The following is a 16,790-nucleotide window of genomic DNA, read 5'->3' as shown; positions in this document are numbered from 1 at the left end:
ATTTAATTATAACAAATTTATAATAATATAATTTTTGTATTCTGTTATATAACATATGCATAAAAGTTATATGTATTTTTTTCCTTTATTTTTTTAATTTTTTAATTCCATATTACTAGTTATTTATTATTTAATCTTTTTGGTGTTAAATGATAAAAGTCAAAATTCCACATTATTAATTATTTATTATTTAATTTTTTTGGTGTTAAATGATAAAAGTCAAAATTTTCAAAAATGGTTTCAAGAGGGGTCAAACCATGAACCATGTATTTACTGTTAGAACATAAAGACTCAAATTGAAGGTTTGACAATGGTGGAATATAAGAAATTGGAGAAGATGAAGTTGAGAGAGAATTAGAGAGAACGGAATGATATTGGATGAATAGTAAATTTGGCATTAATTGAAATTGGGAATATTACAAGAGTATTTATACATTGAGAGAATAACAAAATATACAAGTCAAAATACAACTAAAGTGACCCAACAATTAAGTTCTGTTATTTTTGGAAAACTAGCAGGTAATAACAGAAATTTAATTGCATTTAACACACCACCTCGCTTTAGTTGCTCCAAGTCCACCATGCTCAAGCACTTCTTCAGCCTCTTGAACACATCATTTGTCACACCCTTTGTCAACAAATCTGCGACTGGTCTTCGCTTCTGCAATAGCTCAATCTAAGCTTTCCATCACTGACCAATTCTCTCAAATAATGAAACCGCATCTCAATATGCTTGCTCATTCCGTGTGCAATCGGATTCTTCGCAAGATTTATCGCGGAAACATTGTCTACAAACAGTATGGTGGCAGCATCAACACCACATCCCAATCCTTCAATAGATTCATAAGCCACATAGCTTGGCATGCACCTAACGACGCCGCAATGTACTCGACCTCACAAGAAGAGAGTGCTACAACCGGTTCCTTTTTCGAACACCAAGAGATTGGTGTACTACCAAACATAAAGATGTACCCCGCCGTCGATTTTCGGTCATCTTTATCTCCACACCAATTAGAATCGGTGTAGCCAAGTAAATTGCACTTAGGCCACGTGTCCGATGCGGGAAAGAGAATTCTGCAGTCAAGAGTACCTTTCACATATCTAAGGATCCTCTTGACCGCCGCCAAGTGAGACACCTTAGGTCTCTCCATGAATCTACTCACAATACTGACACTAAAAGCCAATTTCGGTCGCGTATTGCACAAATACTGTAACGATCCAATCAAGCTCCGGTAAAGCGTTGGATTGACATCCTCCTCCTCATCACTTTTGGACAGCTGCACTCTAGCCTCACAAGGTGTAATAGAAGCATTACAATGCTCCATATCACACTTTTTCGAAATATCTAAAGCATACCTCCTTTGGTGCATAAGCAACCCCACTTTTGACTTGTGAAACTCTATGCCAAGGAAGTAATTCATGACACCAAGGTTCGTCATCTCAAACTCTCTCATGAGCTCACTTTTGAACCTTGAAATACTCTTGTCATGGCTTCCCGTAATCAAGAGATCATTAACATACAAGCAAAGTATAATAACACCACCATTCGTATCCGATCTCACATAAACTCCATGTTCGGATACACATCGTTTGAAACCAATGTCAATAAGAAAGTCGTCAATTACGTTTGTTCCAAGCTCTTGGAGCTTATTTCAAACCATACAACGCCTTGTGTAGCTTGTAATACTTCATCTCTTGATTTTTTATCACGAAACCGGGTGGCTGCCCCACATAGACTTCCTCAACAAGAGGACCATTCAAAAATGCAGATTTGACATCCATTTGGTAAACCATCCAATTATTGCTATGCGCAATACCAACAACCAAACGAATAGTCTCTAATCTAGCCACCGGTGCGGATACCTCCTCATAGTCTATACGTTCTCGTTGCAAGAACCCCTTCTCCACTAATCGAGCTTTGTGCTTGATTACTTCACCTTTGGGATTTGCTTTAACCTTAAAGACCCATCGCACACCTATCAGTTTCTTTCCAAGTGGTAAATCGACCAACTCCCAAGTACCATTTTTCTCAATAGATTTCAGCTCCTCTTTCATTGCACATATCCACTTAGGATCACTTAAGGCTTTTTCCTCATTTACCGGTTCGGATTCGGCCATAAGCGCGAAATGAACAAAATCACCATCGTTATTCACTTTGTTATCTTGGAATCTTTCGTATCTCGGAGTCTATGAGGCAAAGCTCTTTGCCTCACTGGTCTACCGTTATTAACAACATCATTTTGCGCTACTGTAGGTGCTGGTACAGCGGTGTCGGAAGCCTCCAGATCAGGATTTCAAAACACTGATGCTGCTGTTTTTCTGTGAGTAACTGGTTACTGCTAGTAGGGTAACCGGCCACTGCTACATTTTCTGCACTTTTGACTTCATCAAAAGTCACATCCCGGGCTATGCAGATCTTCCGATTTTTTCCATCGAACAACTTGTACCCTCCAGTAGAATGATATCCTACAAATATCATCTTCTCACCCTTATCATCCAATTTCTTCCGAAGTTGGTTCGGTACATGACGATATGCAATCAATCCAAAAACGCGCAAATGATTCAAATTCGGTTTGAAGCCACTCCAAGCCTCTTCCGGTGTGAGTTTCTCCAGCTTCATAGTGGGACACCTATTCAACAAGTAGGTGGCTGTAGACGCGACCTCACCCCACAATTCCTTAGGCAAATTTTTCCCACAAAACATACTATGCACCATGTTCATTATTGTACGATTTTTCCTCTCAGAAGCCCCATTTTGTTGAGGCGTATACGGAGGCACCACCTCACGTACAATTCCCTCAAGATCACAAAACTTCCCAAGCTCACTAGAGGTATACTCACCTCCACCATCCGTTTTGAGAGTTTTGAGCTTCCAACCGCTTTGGCGCTCCACCATGGATTTTAAATTCTTGAAAACTCCAAATACCTCATATTTTCTCTTGATAAGATATGTCTAAAGCTTCCTACTAAAATCGTCAATGAACGTAATAAAATATTGACTGCCACCATAAGTCTCTACTTGCATCGGTCCGCAAACGTCGGAACATACCACCTCAAGTAAGCCTTTGCTTCTTCGACCCGCATCTTTTCTAAACACATTCTTGTGTTGTTTAGCCTTCACACATTCCTCAAACAATTCAGTTGGAATACTAATGTGTGGCAGCCCCGTTACCATTTCACTTTGTTGCAACATTCTTAGATCCCTAAAATTAAGGTGACCAAGACGGTAATGCCATAACCACTCATCTCTACTTGCCACGGTTGCTAGACAACGATGCTCCATAACCTTTAACTCAACCTTAAAGGTTCTATGGGTAGCCATCTGCGCTTTTAGAATCAACACACCATTTGAATCCAAAACGCGTAAAATCTTGTCCTCCAGACGAATTTTGTATCCTCTTTCAAGTAATTGTCCAATGCTTAAAAGATTACACTTAATTCCCGGTATATACAAGACATCTTTGATCCTTGAATGTCCACCATTCCTTTTTTCGATCAAAACATCTCCTACCCCTTCGGCACTTAAAATGGTGTCGTTGGTAAATTTGACTTTACTTTTTTCCGCTTGATTGATTTGCACAAACCAATCATTTCGACCCGTCATATGTGTTGAATAACCGGAATCCAAGTACCACTCATCTCTCCCTTGGACTCCATCACGAACGGTAACCAATGAACTTCGATCCGAATGCGTTTTCTCGCTATTTTCCGAAACGGTACAGCTGCTGTCCCGCAAACTATCACTACTGCAGTTGTTGCCCGGAACATCCGTAATGCCGTAACTCTCCTCCGTGATCATTACTAGAAGTGTGTCTTCATCATCTACCTCTTCCCTAGCAACCTTGACTTCATTATTGTGATTCTCATTCGATTTACCACGACACAAATTTGCAAAGTGTCCAAACTTTCTACACTTGTAGCATTGCACCTTATTCATATCACGCTTCTTAAAACCATTGCTATGACCACTATCCTTGGAGCTACTTTCACCCTTTTCACTCGTTGAATGCTTTGAATTTTGTGAATCGTTTGAACCAAAATTCTGAAAATTTGATTTACCTCTCACCGCAAATTTTCCTTTCGACCTCTTATTCTTTTCATTGAAACGCGCTTGCAAAGCAATCCCCGCTTTGGCTTTGTCGACGCCTCTCTCATCCATCCTTTATTCATGTGCCTCTAACGAACTTTACAATTCATCCTTGCTCAAAGTTGTTAGATCATTTGATTCTTCAATAGCCACAACTATGTTGTCGAAATGCGATGTTAACGAACGCAATACTTTCGATACAACATTCTGCTCAAGAATCGTTTCCCCACAAGATTTGATTTGATTAACTAATCGAGTAATGCACGTAATGTAGTCGTTGATTGTTTCTTTGTCTTCCATTTGTGTTAACTCGAACTGTCGCTTGTAAGTTTGTAACCTTACAACCTTCGCTTTGACGGCACCGGCATATGCTTTCTCCAAGATTTCCCATGCTTGCTTCGCCGGTTCACAATGCCGACCTTCTCGAAATTGTCGTTATCAACACACAAATGAATCAAGAATAGGGCTTTGTAATCCTTCTTCTTCTCTTCTTTGTGTGTAGCTCTTTGAATGTTGGTAGCCTCTGCCCCTAATTGTGTAACTCCATTGACGGCGATCTCAAGCACCTCTTGATAAACAAACAAGACCTTCATTTGTTTCACCCATTTATCATAGTTCTTCGAATCAAGAATCGGGAGATTGGTGGGAATTCAATCATTGGAAACGGTTGCCATTGTTGTAGCGGATTAGGATCAACAACCAAAGCTCTTGATGCCAAATGTTAGAACATAAAGACTTAAATTGAAGGTTTGACAATGGTGGAAGATAAGAAATTGGGGAAGATAAAGTTGGGAGAGAATTAGAGAGAACACAATGATATTGGATGAATAGTAAATTTAGCATTAATTGGAATTGGGAATATTACAAGAGTATTTATACATTGAGAGAATAACAAAAAATACAACTAAAGTGACCCAACAATTAAATTCTGTTATTTTTGGAAAACTGGAAGGTAATAACAGAAATTTAATTGCATTTAACATTTACAACAAAGATGTCTCTCCACTAAGCCCCTTGTCTTTCTTATTTCATATTTGTAATACATGTGTATATATTACATAATGAGAAAGACTAAATCCAAAAATGAATTGATTTTGCAATTTGAACTTCTTCTTCTCCCTCTCCTATAATCCGTATTCTTCTTCTTCCTCTTCACATTCATCCATGGCTACGTATTCATCTGTTAACTTTACTCCTGAAATTCTGGTATCAGATATGAGATGTCGAAGGTAATGTCACGACACTAATATCTGAGTTACACTAACAGAAGAAAGATATAGAATGGTAATGCAAATGACACAAGAAATTGTTACCCCAGTTCGATGAAACTCACCTATGTTTGGGGGCTACCAAGCTAGAAAGGAAATTCACTAAAATAGAATTAGTTCAAAGACTCTCCGTACACTTCAACAAGTTACAGTCTTTCTCACCTAATCTCCACCCGTACAATTTCTACCTAAGCACTCTTAGATATGAGAATCCACTCGCTTCCCTACAATCACACCTGTGATCTTAAACAACAATCCCTTGAGAAAAATAAACACTTTTCAATAACACACTCTTGATTTTACTTCACAGTTTCAATCAAGAAGACACACACTTGATCTTGCTTCACAACTTTGATCAAGTAGACACACACTTGATCTTGCTTCACAGCTTTGATCAAGTAGACACACACTCTTGCTTAACAGCTTTAGAGTGACAAATTACAACCACAAATCAGTCCAATTCAATCATCAAAAGATGACTTGAATGGCTTACAAGTCTCACGACTAAACAGACACAAACCCTAGCTCTCTCTCTATATTTCGCTCAGTATTGGTTGTGTATTAAACTAGGTTTTCCAAGTCCCTTTTTATAGAAGCTTTCAGCTAGGCTTGGACATCTTGAAAACCCTAAATCTATTTTCCAATCAAATCTTCTCATGACAGCTGGTTAGATCTCCTTGGAAAATAAGTAAATCAGGTTGTAATCAATGATTGAATGCGCCTGCAAATCAGATCTTCAATCATGCATTGATTGCCATTAATTGTGCAATCATAAAACACCAGACATTCATACTGAATGTTCTGTGTACAGGATGTCATGACATCGGGTCTGACATCCTGGAAAAATCCTGCATAATTCCATAATACCTTTTATAACTTCCAGCAGGTACACAAACATCAGATGTCATGACATCGTGTATGACATCCTGATACAATCCTGCATAATTATGTTTTTCCATTTTAGCTCCAGCAGGAACACATTATTAGAAGCCATGGCATTGTATATGACATTCTGGAACAATCCTGCATGATTATGTTCTTGAACTCCAGCAGGTACATATGATATCTTTAAGACATCACACATAACATCTTGTGAACACTCTTTGTTTTACCAAAATTGTTGCCAACACTTAGAACCAACAAACTCCCCCTTTGGCAAATTTTGGCTAAAACATATATCTGTCCTTTTTGTTCACAAGAAAACTATCAACAGTTAAATAACAGTTTAAACAGCAGTAGAAGCAAACACAATTACTAGATATAACTACTAGTAATACACACATGCACAAGGGTACTTCTCCTCCCCCTAAGTTTGTGCAACAGAAACAGAATTACTAGTTATGGATGCAACTAGTAAGACACACAAATACAAGGGCACTCCTTCTCCCCCTAAATCTGTGCACACATCTTCCATGAAAATAACAGCTACTGTAACCACAACACTTGTACCAGCCAGAATGTCATTTTGACATCTCCTTCAACATCAACACTTGTGCACCACATCAGACATCTTCTTTGACATCTGTAAACAGAACATCATTCTGTTTTACAACAAGCACTTCTCCTAGCTATCCATCTGTTCAGCTACATATATCTCCTCACAGCTCCACAACTTTAACTGCTTCCACATCAACACTTCTCCCCCTTTTTAGTCAAAATTGACCAAAGGTGACCAATTAGACAAAATAAATGTTAATTAGCCTAGCAGAGAATGTCAGATCAGATGTTATAACATTAAGAATGTTAAAACATAGTAGTTAGGAAGTACAAACCATCATCATACACATCTGTGATAGCTGAGATAATGAACAAATCCAAGGAACTCATTAAGAGCCCAAAATATTACACATAGGCATCAATGAGGGGAACCATCAATCAGAGGAAGAAGTATCACCTTCACCTTCAGAATCTTCAGAGCCTTCAGAGCTTTTAGAGCTGCCACTGGATTGAGCTTTTGACCTCTCTCTTGAGGTATTGGTATCTGAATCTTTACCACCCTTCTCCACTTCTTCCTGTTCTAGGCTCCTAATAAGAACTTCCAGAGCTTATTTTCTTGCCTTGGCTACCCTTATACCATTATCCAGTTCTTTGCAGGTTTCTTTTAATTGATCAATTAAACTCCCTTGAGATGTAGGCTCCTTTCTAGCAGATGTCATGACAACATCATTGACATGACTTCCCTCAAACAGCTTATAATGAATGGATAGAGGGGGTTTTCTTCTGCTTGGCATGTCACTTGTATTCAGAATGCCTGGTTGTTGACTCAAGATAATACCACAAATAATGGATGGAAAGGCAATGGGCAGCTTCACATGAGGCATGTCTGATAGTTTGATCAAATACAAACCTTCCAAAGTCATAGTTTATCCTGGTTCCAATTGCATGAATGATTCTTCCAAGACCAATGGAGATGGTAGAGATATGATTAGTAGGCACCCAGTTGGCTGAACCAATCTTGTGTAAGATGGCATATTTGACAGTGAGCTTTCCAGTTGATAGGTGATTCCTACTAGGCCATTCCTTAACTTGGCCAGCTGTAATAATCCTACAGACCTCATTATCTGTAGTCTCTAGATCCACTCCTCTATCAGTTCCTCTTCCTAGGAACTTGTTGATAATGCTTGGTGAGAATTTCACACATTTACCCCTTACAAACACCTTGCAGAACTCCTTGCTGCTCCTTTCATAAATATCCTTAGGGATATTCATAATAAACTCTTTTACTAACCCCTCATAACATTGGGGTAGAGCAACCACAATCTTCATTAGTCCATCATTTTTTATCAAATCAATTACTTCCTTTACCTCTACAGCCTCTTTTCCAAGCTCTCTTTCAACAGCTACCCTCCTCTGAATGACAAATTTCCATTTTGCAGCACCATCTTCTAAATGGAAGGAGATATTGTCTAGGTGCACAACAACAGCTTTACTAGGAGACTTCTTAACAGCCTGCCTTTTTGCAGGGGAGATGTCTGGGACATCGTCTTCGACATCCTCATCAGAGTCAGAACTGTTTCTTTCTTTCCTTTTCCTAACCTCAATTTTACTCCAAGATTTGGAGGGTCCTACACCAACAACCTTTTTTACTCTTCTTGTTGTTCTCATTTTAGCCACACTTTTCCCTTTTCTAGTTCTTAGTTTCTCAACTACACTTGGTTTTACAAGATGGACCAAAGTGTCATCCTTTTCTTCAGAGCTTTCTTCCTCTAGGTCAATAATATTCTCCTGACACATATTTGTTGGTTTCTTGCTAGGTAGGGTTTTACCTAGAGAGCATAGCCCCTCAGCAGCCACTTCCTTTTCTGATCTAGATGAGTCATCATCTTTCTCAGCTTGGGGTTCCTCCTCAGGTGAGGGGTCCCTTCTGGACAGAGGGGTAGAAACACCCTTGACTTCATGCCCTTCACTTAGAATCCTAGTAACTAGGTTTCTAATGGCACGATCAGCATAATGCATGTCATTTGGAAGAGGAGATTTATCAGGTATATTACCTTGCTTATTTCCAGCCAAGGAAGAGGGACCTGGGGTGTCACCTGGTATCACACAAAGAGGAGTAACATCCAGCACGTCTTCATCTAGAAACTCCATGGAGGGAGTCTTTGCATGATGAGAGGGTTTTGAACCAGAAGGTGATGGATGTTGAGACATGTTGTAGAATTTTTGAAAGAAATTTCTTTGCCCTAGCTGAGTTTCTCTGAGAAGTTGAATGGAGATGGAAATTGCTGTGTTTAGGTAGCGTGTGCTAATGGCATAGATACTATTTTCAATGTTAGGGAATGATTTGTCATTAATGTGGCTCTTTCTTTTAAGTGGGCAAACACTATTTTTATTTTCCTTTCTTTTCCACTTTAATTTCCATAATTTCACAAGAGTCCAAATCCCTAATTTCCCTCTTTCATATTCAAATTGAATATCACCCAAATTTCGTGCAACCTTGTCAGCTAGTTCCATTTCATGCTTTAGACCTATGAATTTGTCTTCCACGAATTTTCTACTGGAGTGATGATAGCAAAAGTTGTACTTGGTCCACCTGTGCTGAATATGACTTTTGGACCTAGTTGCAGCATTCAGGTTGTCATAATACAATGTCATGACATCGTGTGTGACATTATATGCAATCATCAGTAGTTTCATCCAACCCAGTTGAGACCAACTGCTTCCATCTTCTATATATTCATTATGAACACCATTTTCACCTTCCACATGTGTAGGAGCCGGTGTCATCCCAATCTTCTCCATATTGTTCTTGGCATTTTTTATTTGAGATAGACAAGTAGTCCCTTGTGGCCTAGTTCCAACAATGCTCTCTCCAGTTCCAGACTGCATATGACTAGTCACATGTCCAGTTATTTGATCTAACCTCTCAGTTGTTTGGGCCATCATGACCTTTTTTCCTTTGGAAGTGAGGTTAAGTCTGAGCTTCTGGTGTGACATCCTTGTCTGACATTTCCCACAGACTTGTCTCTCATTACTCTTGAGGGTTCTTCTAGTAGCTATACTCATCTTCATCTCTTCCTCTTTGACATAGGAACATTGTGTTAAAACTATAAATTAACTTAAGATAATTAGAGTATTACATAATTTATAATTCTCTAAGTGTTTGGGCTTTTACGGAATTGAAATCAGAGGTCCGAAAGGCCTCCAGCGATGAAAAATGCTGAAAATTCTACATTCTGTATGTCACGATCGCGCTCCGTGCGTGAGCCTCTGTTCGTGTTTTTTGGTCAAAATAATTTGGGCCATAAATTTTGATTCGTAAGTCCAAATAGAGTGTATTTTAAAGCGTTGAATATCTGAAATAGAGAACTATAACTTTGTTTTAGGGATAAAATAATTTTGGTGATTATTTCATGGACTTTTTTGGGGTTGAAGAAGATGAAAATTATGCTGAAAAATGTTAGAAAAACAACAACTTTTTAGTAAAGCCTTCATGCACAGTTTTGATCATAACTTTTCAACTCGTGAATCATTTTAGGTTGGGGTTTGAAGCATTAGAAATCTGAATCTCATAGATATAATATGGTGATGATAAGTGAATTGTTTGAGTATTATTCTTATGCCTATTGTGTTGGTGAATTTTTTGCTCATATGTTGGTTAATGAATTATTGACATATCCCGACTATTTTTTGTCATAACTTTTATTTTGTAAGTCCGATTTTGATGTCGTTTGAAGAATTATAAAGCTAATGCTCATACCTATAACATGGTAGTGATTATTGAGATGTTTGAAAACTAATCATATGATTACTATGTTAACAAATGTATTGGTTTATACATCTGATTGATGAATCGTTGCATTATTGTAATATCATGGTGTAATAATTATGTTATTATGTCAATGATGTTAAGATGTTTATAAGTTATTGTTGTTTGTTGATATTATCACGTGGTAACATGAATTGGTTGTTGCATGATGAATGATGTGATGCATAAATGATGAGATGCATAAATAATGAGATGTGTGTAGGGATCCTTTTGGTGAACCATGTTGGTTATATGTGTTGGCATCAATTTTGGTAAAAACTAGAGTTTTCACAAGTTGTCACAAGTGTTGTCTTGACATGATATATCAGTTTCCAGCAAGGTGTTTAAATATGGTTGTGCAGGAGTTAGCTGAGATGTCAGACCCGATGTCAAGACATGTGTATACAGAACATTCAGTCTGAATGTTATGTATCTTTTGATTGCGCTTTTTATGCTAATCTATGTGTGATTGATGTGGAGATTGAACGCACCATTCAAGCAGTAATTAAAACCAGATTTATTTATTTTCCAATAAGATATGATCAGCTGTTAAGAAGATACGAAAGGAAAATAGATTTAGGGTTTTATGATGTCCAAGCCCATTCAAAAGCTTATATTTAAAGGGAATGGAAAACCTGGTTTTAACACACAAGAAAATGAACGAAATAGTGAGAGAGAATAAGGGTTTTAGTCTTGTTTGAGCTTGTGTATTGTGAGTCATTCATTCATCCTATTGATGATTGAATTGGACTGACTTTTGTGTTGTAATTTGTCCACTATAAGCTTTGAAGCATGAGTGTGTGTTTACTTGGTTGAAGCTTTTAAGCAAGATCAAGTATGTGTTCTTGAAGAGTGTCTTCTTTCTTTGTAATATTTGTTTTTACATCACTGTTGTGATTGAGGGGGAGTGAGTAGGGTCTCTTATCTAAGAGTTCTTAGATAGAAGTCACACGGGTAGAGATTAGGTGAAAAGACTGTAACTTGAAGTTGTTTACTGAGAGACTTTGAACTAATTCTGTTTAGTGGATTTCCTTCCTGGCTTGGTAGCCCCCAGACTTAGGTGAGTTTGCACCGAAATGGGTTAACAATTACTTCTGTCACTTGTACTATTGTTTCTTTATCTTTTATCCTGTTTATATTGTTCAGATATTAGTGTCGTGACATTACCTTAGACATCTCATATCTGATACCAGAATTTCAATTGGTATCAGAGCAGGCATCATGCTCTGGTTCTGGGCGAGATCTTGGGACGTTACTTTCTAGTACTATGGATAGAGACGGAGGATTTGTTCACAGACCACTAATTCTGGATGAATCTAGCTATGACTACTGGAAACCTCGAATGATAGCCTTCCTGAAATCTTTGGATAATAAGGCTTGGAAGGTTGTTCTAACAGGCTGGGAACATCCCGTTATTACTAAGGAAGGAGAAGTTACAACTGATAAGAAGGCTGAGGAAGAATGGACCAAGGAGGAGGATAAACTAGCTCTTGGAAACTCTAAAGCATTGAATGTTATATTCAATGGGGTTGATAAGAACATCTTCAGATTGGTGAACAACTGTGAGGTGGCTAAAGATGCTTGGAATATTCTCAAAACCACTCATGAAGGTACCTCTAAAGTAAAGATGTCTAGATTGCAGCTGCTTACTACAAAGTCTGAAAATTTGAGGACGAAAGAAGATGAAAGTATTCAGGACTTCCATATGAATATCCTTGAAATTGCTAATGCCTCAAGAGCCTTGGGTGAGAAGATGTCAAATGAAAAACTAGTAAGGAAAATTCTAAGGTCATTTCCCAAGAGATTTGCCATGAAAGTGACAGCCATATAAGAATCCCAAGACATCTGCAATATGAGAGTGGATGAGCTAATTGGATCCCTCCAAACATTTGAGTTGGGGATGAGTGATGGATCTAAAAAGAAAGCCAAAAGCATAGCCTTCATGTCAAACACTGAAGAGAAAGAGGGAGAAAGTGGTCTAGATACTGAGGAAGAACTGGCAAATGATGTAGCGTTACTAGGGAGACAGTTCAACAAACTCCTGAAAAGGATGGATGTTAGGTCAAAGTCTAATGTCAAGAACAACTCATTTGACATCAGTAGATCCAATGATGCTGGAAGAAGAACAAAATCTGAGGAAAAATCCAAACAAGGCAAAGGAGTTCAGTGCCATGAATGTGATGGGTATGGACACATTAGAGCTGAATGTAAGACCTACCTCAAGAAACAGAAGAAGAGTCTTGCTGCTACTTGGTCTGATGAAAGTGAAACAGAATGAGAGTCTGCCAATCTTGTGACTGCCTTGACTGGAAGATGGGGTTCTGATAGAGACTCAAATGATGATGAAGTAACCTTTGATGAGTTAGACACTACCTACAGAAAGTTGTGTTACAGAAGTGAAGAAGTGTGTCAACAAGTGGAGAATCAGAAGAAATTGATAACACAACTAGAAGATGAGAAGACAGAACACTTGGAAACTATTTCTAAGTTGAAGATTGAAGCCGTGTTCTTGAACTCCAAACTGGATGAGATGACAAAGTATGTCAGAATGCTAAACAGTGGGTCTGATACCTTAGACAAAATCCTCCAGACTGGAAAAATGGCAGGAGACAAGTCTGGTATTGGGTTCAATGAATCCACTCTTGAGTGTAGTCCCACTGGTAGCAAACCAAAGATGTCACATCATGTGTCACAACATCACAAGGAAAGACAACATAAAGGAAAACACCAAAGATGGAGATGTCATTACTGTGGAAAATTTGGCCACATAAAACCATTCTGCTTTAAGTTATATGGATATCCTAGTCCTTCTCATCATCAACCTAGACCCAAACACCACATCCCTGTCAACAGAAAACAGTGGGTTCCTAGGACTGGTGCTACTAACTTGATAGCTCCCACTTTCTTCAGTGTTTCAGCCAAAGAAGACTGGTATTTTGACAGTGGATGCTCCAGACACATGACTGGAAGCAAAAACCTACTAATTGACCTTCATCCTCATGCCACCAGCTATGTAACCTTTGGTGATGGAGCAAAGGGTGAAATCAAGGGGATTGGAAAGCTAAACTGCCCTGGAGTCCCTAACCTTGACAATGTGCTACTTGTTAAAGGACTGACTGCAAACCTAATCAGCATCAGTCAACTGTGTGACCAAGGTCTAAATGTAAACTTCACAAAAACTGAATGTCTGATTACTAATAAAAAAATGAAGTGATCATGAAAGGAGTCAGGTATAAGGACAACTGCTATATGTGGAGTTCTCAAGAAACTGATTATTCATCAATGTGTACTCTAGCCAAAGAAGAAGAAGTGAAACTATAGCATCAAAAACTGGGCCATCTGCATCTTAAAGAAATAAAGAGGATTATATCTGTTGAAGCTGTTAGAGGAATCCCAAAATTAAAGATTGATGAAGGAAGAGTTTGTGGGGAGTGTCAGATTGGAAAACAGACAAAGATGTCACATCAGAAGATCAAACATGACACAACATCCAGAGTGTTGGAACTTCTCCACATGGACTTGATGGGACCTATGCAGGTGGAAAGTCTTGGTGGGAAAAAGCATGCTTATGTGGTGGTAGATGACTTCTCCAGATACACCTGGGTAAATTTTATAAGGGAAAAATCTGATGTATTTGAGGTATTCAAAGATCTTTGCCTAAGACTTCAAAGAGAAAAAGAAAGTCAGGTTATCATAATCAGAAGTGATCATGGGAAAGAATTTGAGAACAATAAATTTGTTGGATTCTGTTCATCTAAAGGAATTAGTCATGAGTTCTCATCTCCCATTACCCCTCAGCAAAATGGTGTGGTAGAAAGGAAAAATACAACTCTCCAAGAATCTGGCAGAGCTATGATTCATGCTAAGAAGTTGCCCAACCACTTCTGGGCTGAAGCTATGAACATAGCCTGCTATGTTCACAACAGAGTAACCTTGAAGAAAGGGACTCCAACTAATTTATATGAAGTCTGGAAAGTTAGAAGACCTACTGTCAAATACTTCCATGTGTTTGGTAGTAAATGTTAGATCCTGACTGATCGTGAACAAAGAAGGAAAATGGATCCCAAGAGTGATGAAGGAATATTCCTGGGTTACTCAACAAACAGCAGAGCATTTAGGGTCTTTAATTCCAGAACAAAAGTAATGATGGAATCTATCAATGTTGCTGTTGATGATCAATAGACTGATGTCACAGACGATGTTGAAACATCTCTAAATGATGCCCCAGTTGATCTCCCAGACAAAAGTAATGAGAGTGTACCCGCTCAAGCTGAACCTGAAGCTGATAAAATTAATAAGGGACCCTCTATCAGAATTCAGAAGGATCATCCGAAAGATCTCATTATAGGAGACCAAAATAAAGGGGTCACAACTAGATCAAGGGAAGTGATCTCACATGTCTGTTTTGTGTCCAAGATTGAGCCCAAGAATGTTAAAGAAGCCTTAACTGATGAATTCTGGATCAATGCCATGCAGGAAGAGTTAGGCCAATTCAAGAGAAATGAAGTATGGGAACTAGTTCCAAGACCTGAAGGAATAAATGTTATTGGAACAAAGTGGGTTTACAAGAATAAATCTGATGAACAAGGGGTGGTTACTAAAAATAAAGCAAGATTGGTAGCACAAGGATACACTCAAGTTGAAGGAGTTGACTTTGATGAAACATTTGCCCCTGTAGCTCGCTTGGAGTCCATTAGACTATTGCTTGGAGTGGCATGTATTCTGAAGTTTAAATTATTCCAAATGGATGTAAAAAGTGCCTTCTTGAATGGTTACTTAAATGAGGAAGTGTATGTTGAACAACCTAAAGGGTTTACAGACCCAAATCTTCCAAAGCATGTGTATAAGTTGAGGAAAGCCCTCTATGGGATGAAATAAGCTCTCAGAGCTTAGTATGATAGACTCACAGTGTTTCTCGTTGACAATGGATACAGAAAGGGAGGCATTGATAAGACCTTATTTGTCAAAAATGAAGGAGGAAACCTCGTGGTGGCTCAGATATATGTGGATGATATTGTGTTTGGTGGGATGTCAAATAAGATGCTTGAACATTTTGTTAAACAGATACAGTCTGAATTTGAAAAGAGCCTTGTTGGAGAGCTAACCTATTTTCTTGGACTACAAGTTAAGCAGATGGAAGATTCTATCTTTCCATCTCAAAGCAAATATGCCAAAAATATTGTTAAGAAGTTTGGCATAGAGAATGCAAGTCACAAAAGGACACCTGCTCCTGCTCATCTGAAAATCTCTAAAGATGAAAATGGTGTTAGTGTGGATCGAAGTCTCTACAGAAGCATGATAAGGAGTCTGTTATATCTCACAGCAAGCAGACCTGACATTGCTTTTGCTATAGGTGTATGTGCTAGATATCAAGCTGAACCAAAAATGAGTCACATAAACCAAGTGAAAAGGATCCTGAAATATGTCAATGGCACTAGTGACTATGAGATGTTGTACACTTATGGATCTGGATATGTGCTGACTGGATACTGTGATGCTGATTGGGCTGGAAGTGTTGATGATAGGAAAAGCATATCAGGAGGATTCTTCTTCTTGGGGAACAACTTAATATCATGGTTTAGTAAGAAACAAAATTGTGTGTCTCTGTCCACTGCTGAAGCTGAATACATAGCAGCTAGAAGTAGTTGTTCTCAACTGGTATGGATGAAACAGATGTTGACTGAATACAATGTCACGCAAGATGTCATGACATTGTACTGTGATAAACTGAGTGCTATAAATATTTCTAAGAATCCTATTCAGCACAACAGGACAAAACATATTGATATCCGTCATCACTTTATTAGAGAACTAGTGGAAGATAAAATTATAGCCCTAGAGCATGTTGCTACTGAAATACAGTTAGATGATATTTTTACAAAGGCCTTGGATGCAAATCAATTTGAATTTATAAGAGGGAAATTAGGGATTTGTATTTATGAGAATTTGTAGCAATAATTTGGAGTGGAAAAGGTAATCAAAGTATTGCCTGCTTACTTAAAATTAAGTGCCCCATTTATGGTAAATCATCATCTAGTATTGGAAATTCCATCTATTACCTTTTCACACACAACCTCTACTCAAACATTTACAACTCCCCGCGACTTCCTCAAACTCCTCTGCTAGGGAAACTGAAACCTTTCCACAAAAACAACAAGATGTCACAACATCAAACACCATCTGGTTCAAA

At 38.4% G+C, this 16,790-nt stretch overlaps 1 protein-coding gene across 1 annotated transcript; it reads right to left on the bottom strand.

Moving 5' to 3' along the window:
• Positions 1 to 788: 788 nt before the first annotated feature.
• Positions 789 to 1,439, bottom strand: LOC127123182 (secreted RxLR effector protein 161-like). The gene has a single exon (XM_051053430.1). It carries the CDS (start codon positions 1,437 to 1,439, stop codon positions 789 to 791), a length of 651 nt encoding a protein of 216 aa, XP_050909387.1.
• Between the last annotated feature and the right edge of the window lie 15,351 nt (positions 1,440 to 16,790).

This window comes from Lathyrus oleraceus, chromosome 2 (assembly GCF_024323335.1).
Source record: "Lathyrus oleraceus cultivar Zhongwan6 chromosome 2, CAAS_Psat_ZW6_1.0, whole genome shotgun sequence".
Taxonomy (NCBI): Eukaryota; Viridiplantae; Streptophyta; class Magnoliopsida; order Fabales; family Fabaceae; genus Lathyrus; species Lathyrus oleraceus.
This window is presented reverse-complemented; position numbering and strand designations above follow the sequence as displayed.

Excerpts from the sequence above, each read along its gene's own strand:
- LOC127123182 (XM_051053430.1), bottom strand. The coding sequence starts at position 1,439 with ATGACGAACCTTGGTGTCATGAATTACTTCCTTGGCATAGAGTTTCAC.